The sequence below is a fragment of the Sphaeroforma arctica genome, assembly GCF_001186125.1.
Source record: "Sphaeroforma arctica JP610 unplaced genomic scaffold supercont1.81, whole genome shotgun sequence".
NCBI classification, from domain to species: Eukaryota; class Ichthyosporea; order Ichthyophonida; genus Sphaeroforma; species Sphaeroforma arctica.
Genome location: NW_014040477.1, coordinates 66,866 through 74,746, shown reverse-complemented (window position 1 = coordinate 74,746; position 7,881 = coordinate 66,866). Strand labels below are relative to the sequence as shown.

At 41.0% G+C, this 7,881-nt stretch overlaps 1 protein-coding gene across 1 annotated transcript; it reads right to left on the bottom strand.

The window, feature by feature from the left end:
* Positions 1–4,460: 4,460 nt before the first annotated feature.
* SARC_01914 (imidazolonepropionase) lies at positions 4,461–6,589 on the bottom strand. Its single transcript, XM_014304349.1, has 2 exons — positions 6,084–6,589; positions 4,461–5,845 (listed from the first exon to the last, which is right to left on the bottom strand). Exons 1-2 carry the CDS (start codon positions 6,476–6,478, stop codon positions 4,966–4,968), a joined length of 1,275 nt encoding a protein of 424 aa, XP_014159824.1. The 5' UTR covers positions 6,479–6,589; the 3' UTR covers positions 4,461–4,965.
* Positions 6,590–7,881: the final 1,292 nt, after the last annotated feature.

The following is a 7,881-nucleotide window of genomic DNA, read 5'->3' as shown; positions in this document are numbered from 1 at the left end:
TCCTGGACCGAATTATGACGGATAACATGGTTCTACTCGGCATTTCGTACTCTGCACTAACCCATTCCACGCCACTACACGGTGCAAACCCGATCCGTACCCCAGAGGTGGGTACGCTACTTAGTAGGTCAGCAAGCAAATACGTGGTACACTCGATGGTGTCGGGATTTTTGTCAGCACCGGTCTGAAATAACCCAGCGAATATCCTCCATCGTCTGACTTACTTGGCTCGAGCTTCAAACGGGAATTTACTGACCACTTCTTCTCGTCAATTTTTCCCGAACCACTACAACGACTATGAGAGCCATACCATCAAATGTACATACATTGTAACTTATCTCGTTTGAAATAAATAATATCATTCTTATCGCAGATACTGGTGTAGTATTGAGTTCCTTCACTATGCTAAGCAAAAAAGAAATGAGTTTAATCGAGTCTTATTTAATTCAGTTTCTTAAGAATGTAGCGTAATAAATACAGTAGTTCGGTCACTTTAAAGGTGGTCAAAACCAAGTAACGCTTAGTGAAGAGTGTTAAATCTGAAATAAGTTGTTTCAGTCAGAAGTGCCGTTATGAACGGCGCGCCTGCTATATTTGTTAATCACGTTCCTATGTGGGACGAGATTTTCTTTAACAACGGCAGATTGTAAAATTCTCCGTATTTAAGATTATAGTCTCCTAGTTAGTCATCCTTCTCTCTCACCAAGTCCTTTATTCTACTATATGAACCGGTCTTATGGTCCAGTCCTCTGGTCCGGATAGGTCCGGTTCTCTGGCCCGGGCATAAATCTCCACCCAATATACTTTGTCCACAAGGCTTTAGACCACACAGGCCATAGTGCTCTGGGGCTCGGTACTGACTCCCGTATGCATAACAAAGATCGTCGACCACCATCTGCTAAAGAGAAGTTGAATAACGGGCTCGATAATCTAAGTGACAGTATCAAAGGGGGCTTGGGCTTGGGTCTATCTCACAATCTATGTTGAGTGAGAGTTTGCGTAGCAAAAATCATGCTACCAAAATCATCCAAGCATGCTGTGAGACAAATATATCGACATGTTCAGAAAGGCAGTCAAACTTCATGAGACAATTAAAGAGCTTGCTGATGACCTGGATATCTTGATCTATTTTTTATGTCCATTTTTGAAGGTATTTTATCACAGTACGATTGAACGTCTAAGTATTTTTGTTGTGTTGTGAAAGTTCCTATTCACATTACAGGGAAGATCAATATAAACATTCCACATAGTCTTGGCAATTGAATCACGCCAGTTACTGACATTCTGTTGATCTGCAGCGGGTTTAGAGCTATCATCAGTGTCCTTAATGGGTAATTTTTTTTCTATCATATTTCCACCCTCTGTCTTGAATTCTGTCGTATGTTTACAAGATGAATATGCAGGAAGAGCCCCCTGCTTTTATGTTGTTTTATATTCTTGAAAGACTTCATAATCGGAATCATAAGTACTTGGAGAAAACCCTAAAAACCTGTAATCTCGCTCACTATTATTCTTTGCAAAATCTCCAGATCTTCATCGACATTCTTACTATGTAAACATTCCATAGCAAACATCGCATATATGGAACCCATTTGAACCCCCATCTTGCAATTTAACTCAAGAAGATATTAAAATCATAACCACACCAACGTCGCTTAAATTGCCGAGAATAACATTCGATGCAATTTTGTAACCGTGCGTGTCGACGATTAAAGAACTCTTTCCATGTCTTTGGGCTGTTATCGCGTCCTTGTACATATTGAAAGTCATTTAAATGATACCGTTGTCCATTCTATAAAGTAAGACTTCACTACGATAACATATAAGCTTTGTATGCATGAAAATAGCATCCAGGTATAATATAATATGTCACAGAAGCACATTTAACAGATGTGTATATATTACCATCGTGTGAACATCCCTCTGCAGCCGCCAGCACAAACATCATAATTGTGGTGAATGAGAAGGCGACGTTGTCCTTGCGGTTCGGCATTCTTGTATACATTTCTGTAGGAACTTCTATTGTCTTGAAGTGAGACCCTTCTAAAACCCACAATACACCAAAAGAGTACCTATAAGATAGCTTTCCCAGATTAGATGAGGTAGGTACTTGCTGGTTGGCATTTTAATGTATTTTTTTATACAGTGCAGTCGTATTCAGATGTATTTATAACCTGCGTCTTTCGTGCATGTACATCATTCTGACTGCAACAACTTTAATCTTTCCTAGATTCACTACGTATCCAGCGAATCACAACAAAAAAATTCATAGACCATCCCCGGATTCAGAACATCCGAACGATCATCGTGAGTATGATGAGGTTTCAGCTCTTGAAGCAATCTTCAGAAATATATCAAGCGGTATACGGAGATATCTCAGAAGATATCTATAGTTAACGCTCTTAAATATCTTCGTTAGTATATGAGCGCCTCTTTTATGCAATCAGCGTTGAATGTAAGATACTCATTAGTTGGTTGCCTCTACTGTCACGTTTACGGCACCCACAACCGTATATGCGATGACACTTGCAATAGTTGCCAGAAGTACATTGTGCTTACTAACACCCATGTTCGATGACATCCACCATAGTGTATATAGCTCATAATTACTGCTTGCGTGTTTGGTTTGTAGTATGCCTATAATGTTTTGATATTATGTATATTATTTCCATGCACGTTACTTTCAAAATTCGTTTAGCAACGTGCCCTTTTCCATGAAAGAACGAATAACATTACACAACGACCAACCATGTATTAAATGTGAATTCAGAAGGTGATTTTGCATAGAAATAAAATCAAACATTTGAAAGTAAATAAATTCATATGGACTGTTCTTAGGTCTCTGATATGGACATTTTTCAAATTTGAGTTGCAAAATGAATTTTTGAGAAGCCGCACATTTTCATTCATTTTTGAAGGTTCGAACAGATATTTTCACTCATTTTGAAGGTTTGAACAGATATTTTCATTCATTTTCACTCATTTTGAAGGTTTGGACAGTTTTTTTTCTCCACTCATTTTGAAGGTTTAAACAGTATATTATAAAAAAGTAACTAAACTGTCAACAAAAGAGGGCAACTGTCAACGAGTTTATTCGAGTGTGTGAATACTTCCAGCCGGACGTGGTATTCCGTACGTGATCATATTCTCTCAGATGGATGGTAGTTTAGTACAGATGTACATGATATACAATGCTCAGCAAGGCTTAAGTGGAAAGGTAACAGTGATTACTTTATCATGAGTATACTTCGGTCCTTGGAATGAACAGCATAACTATTTGCTATACATACATATTGTTGAGGAATGCTGTCGTCTTAGCCTATTTCCTGGGGGAATGTATTCAACAGCCACAGAGGGATAGTCCGGTACTGGATAAAGTACCGCACTGTGCTAAAAATCCGTGTGGATTTTGGACAGGGTATTGTGAAATGTGAAATGTCGTGTCGGGATGAATGACGCTATACTCTAGAAATCGGCTTAAAGTATACTAGAGAGTAGAGGGAGAGTAACGGACGAAAACGTACTAGAGAGGCAACTTTGGAAAGTTGCCTATCATATAATTAGGATATAGGGTTTATTGCATAACCGTGTATACTGTATTGTGCTTGGAAAGGAACAAAGTCAGATCTGGTAGGACCATTGTGCCGGATAGACATGAAGCCAACACAGTTAGGTATTACGAGCATACTTTAGAGTAGCTCGAAGAATTTCTCATGAAACCGTTGTCAGATAGCTGTGTTGTCTGCTACAAACCGGTAAAAACATGGGCCAGAGAGAGAATTGGTTGTGAATCTAGAATACCAAACGGCTGCATGAATTAACCAAAAGGATATTCCGTGATGAATGCGATGGAGAAGGTATTCGATTTTCATTTAAAAGTTTAAACGGGTGTTCAAGTTTGAAAACCAAATAATTACGCTTGTGCGTCGATTCAGGTCTAAACGACTGACGTCGAGTGCAGTGCACGATAGGTCGAGTGCAGTACACGATAGGCACTAGATATATATATAAATTCAAAGTTCTTCACCTATAGAAGATCATATTTGTGAGGTTCCCGTTGCCGTAGAAGAGTGTTTTTGTTTATTGTGGTGTTTGTTCATCTTTTTTACGAGTATAGACTGTAGACCGTTGAAAGACTTTGAGGCTATTCGCAGCCTACTTTCCATCAATCAAATGATTACGCTGGTCGAAAATGTCTTGAGGATATTAATTGATTTTAAACGGATGTTCAACCAAATAATTGTGCTTGTCGAGTGCTCCCAGTGTTTAAAAGAATAGAGTTGTCTATTGTGATGTTCTTTCATGGGTAGACTGCAAAACGCTGAAGCCTCGAGATTATTCACAGCTCTGTCCAAGCGGACTAAGGATAATTAGCAAGCACTTACTCATCTTCAACTGTGAGCAGAGCTTGGTCTCATGACAGGTGGATGTTGATTAATCTTGGGAAGAAAAACTTATGTACAGAAATTTTGAAAAGTTTTTATTTATCTTTCATACTTCCTTGTTCGAAGTAGTAGATGAAACAACACACATTCGCCTCTACGCAGCTAGGTACAGGGAGGATGGGCGGTGGTAGATCGTGACATAAATGAACCACTTTTTCGTTCTATTTGGTTATTGCACACGGCCAGAGTAGAAGTCCATCGACTCAGCCCGAATTTTGCATCGACTAGGTAAACGAGTTTGAGGGCTGCACCCCATACAAAAAAACTAACTTTCTTACAGCAACATACCAGAGACATACTCTGATCGTTCAAGCAACTAAAAACCGATTCACCCAGACATATGCAGATGAGGAATTGATCTAGAGGTGCGTGCCACTTGGTCTTCTCAAGTGGCATAGGCGTTTCCGAATACTTTGAAGTGAAATCTACGATTGTGAGCTTTACAACACCATAAGAACACAGCTACGAGCCTAGAAAAACACTGACGCTGGCCCAAAAGCTTCATTTTGGCCTAGTAGGCTCATGAGAACCCGGGGTATGACGCGACGGGTTTCGCGCTGTTGTCTACACCCCGGTATACACGCGCTTTCAGCTCGCCAACAGTGCCCACACTGTACGCCAACTGAGAGGGGTGGTCCACATTCCAGATAAGCAAATCGGCTACATAGCCTTCCTTGAGCATACCGTGCGTTTCTCCACGTCCCAATGCTTTCGCCGCATTGCGCGTCACGCCAAAGACGGACTCTTCCGGTGTCAGCCCAAACAACACACAGGCCATGTTCATCGCCATGCGAATGGAGGCCGAGGGGCTCGTACCAGGATTTAGGTCCGTGGCAACGGCCAAGTTTACACCGTGTGCACGCAGTGTGTCGATTGGTGGTTTCTGCGTCTCTCTGAGAAAATAGTACGCGCCAGGAGATAGCACGGCCACTGTGCCAGATTCGGCCATAGCCTTGACACCAGCCTCGTCGAGATATTCAATGTGATCGCACGACAACCCTTTGTACTCAGCTACGAGCTCAGCGCCATGCTGATTGGTGAGTTGCTCTACATGACCCTTGACCTTCAGTCCGTGGGCTTTTGCACACTCAAAGACCCGCCTGCACTGTTCCCTGGAGAACCCCACACTCTCACAGAACACATCAACTGCTTCACACAAGCCCGCTTTAGCACATGCTGGGATGATAGTGTTTACAACTTCGTCAATGTACTCATCTGTCCGTCCTTTGAACTCGGGTGGGACTGCGTGTGCCGAGAGACACGTGCTTGCTACCTCTACGGGATAGGATTCACTCAGTTGCTTGGCTGCAGTGAGTTGCTTCAGCTCGTCTTCTAGATTAAGTCCATAGCCTGACTTAATTTCTACGGTTGTTACTCCTTCGGCAATCAAGGCTTCTAGACTGTACAATACGGAAAGGAAAGAAGAAGGATAATTGGTCAATTGTGGAACAAGAATCCAGCTGAGCTGAACTAAAGGCAATGTCGAGTGCCTCATGGTTATATAGCACATAATGTGCTTGCGTAAAATGGGCAATGTGCCAAAGCAGTTCAAGTAGATCACAAACACTGATAACTCACGTGCGATCACAAAACAGAAAGATCTCATATCCCTGCACGAACAATTTACGCGATTCTTACCGTTTGCTACTCTGCGCGACCAGGTCTTCCAGAGATAGCTCTCTCGTTGCTTTCACAGTAGAGACGATGCCCCCACCTTCGGCAGCAATTTGTTCATACGGCACACCATTTAGTCGCTTCTCCCATTCCTGCGCCCTGTTGCCACCATACACCAGATGCGTGTGGCTATCAATAAACCCTGGGGTAACCCAAGCACCATTCAAATCTCTCACCTCGACGTTCTCATTCATAATACTCACTATATCGGTTTGTGGGATGATTGCTAAAATAATACTACCTTTGGTGTGTATTGCGTGCCCTAGAATAGCACCGTATGGTGCGGTATGTTTTGGATCGCATGTAGCCAACCGACCATTAATCCAAAGGATTTGTTTAGCGTTTTGATCTGCCGTCATTCTCGCTGCTTCGATATAATGTTATCTTGGATTTTTGAACTAGCTACCTATTATCTATATACGCTAACATATGAAATAGAGCTTTTAAAAGGATGTACTTAGTGTCCCGAGTGAGCGCAACGTTATAATGTGATATATACTTATGTCTGGGAACTGTGATGAAAATCAGAAAAACCGATGTATTTTTTTTTCGCTCATTTTTTAGAACAGGATTTTGTGACCAATTTCTGTGATGGGAGTATATATTTCGAAAGGCCCAGGCCAGCAGGCCCCAGCCGGAAAGGGGCCACAACAGTCAGCAGGGCACAATGGTCCATTCTCTCTTCTCTTGTGCGTGCCACACTGTCGCTGTGTGATGAGCATAATATTTTGGCGGTCTGGCGGCGAGTAGCGAGTAGCGACTGGCGGCTAAAGCGTATCAAAAGGGTTCTTACTGGATGATTTATCTCGGGTCGGAAAAAGCACGGGTACTAAATAAAATGACAATAAATATCGGATAATTACGATACACGTCGCACAACGAATACGACTGGCTTTAAAAAAAAAGAAGGCTTTCAGGCCTATTTTTAAAATTAGTCTGTATTCTGGAATCGAATTTGATATTTAGACTCTTTTTATATATTGTGAAATGCCTCAATTTTAGGGCTTCTGGCATCGAACTTGATAGACTAGTGACTACCTGACTACATTCAGTCATACGTCCGTCAGCCGCACGACGTCGCACAGACTGATGGCACATTGTGACAGAGGCTACAATCAATAATTTATATTTATATTTTATAAAATGATAAAAAACAAATTGCAACAAAAATGAAAATCGGACACTCTGGGGTTGACAAATGCAAGAATGACAATGCTCACTCTGTATCTTTAGCAGTTGCTCCGTTTTTCTCTCTCTAGTTGTGATTTTATTGACGAAGAAAAAGCTTTGCGGGTGGCGCGGGCGGTGAATTGCGGCTAAAGTGTTTGATTTTTGTAAAATACTAAAACAAAAAAAACAAAACCTTTTTTTTTCTGTAGCAAATTTAAAAAAAATTTAATTCATAATAATAAGAACAAAAAAAAAACGAGATTTGTTAAGACTGCGACCACTATGCCTGCGACCAAGTCTTGCGACCACTATGACTGCGACTCTCGCCTGCGACCACTAAATCTGAAGCTTTTGCCTGGGACCAATTCTTAAAATTTAGTTTATACATTTATTTTTCAAAGTTTGCACAGGAGCAGTAGTACAGCGGCAAGGATGTGGGACTATCTAAGATAACGCCTTTTTGGGCACAGATTCATTTCTTTGTAGTGGTATTTTTTTCAACAAATATATACGTATTTATTTACACATATATACATATATAAGAATATACATATACATATCCATATATATAAACATATACATATACATATAC

Excerpts from the sequence above, each read along its gene's own strand:
- SARC_01914 (XM_014304349.1), bottom strand. The coding sequence starts at position 6,478 with ATGACGGCAGATCAAAACGCTAAACAAATCCTTTGGATTAATGGTCGG. Across the intron at positions 5,846-6,083 it reads GTCGCGCAGAGTAGCAAACG|TCTAGAAGCCTTGATTGCCG; the intron begins GTAAGAATCGCG and ends CGTATTGTACAG.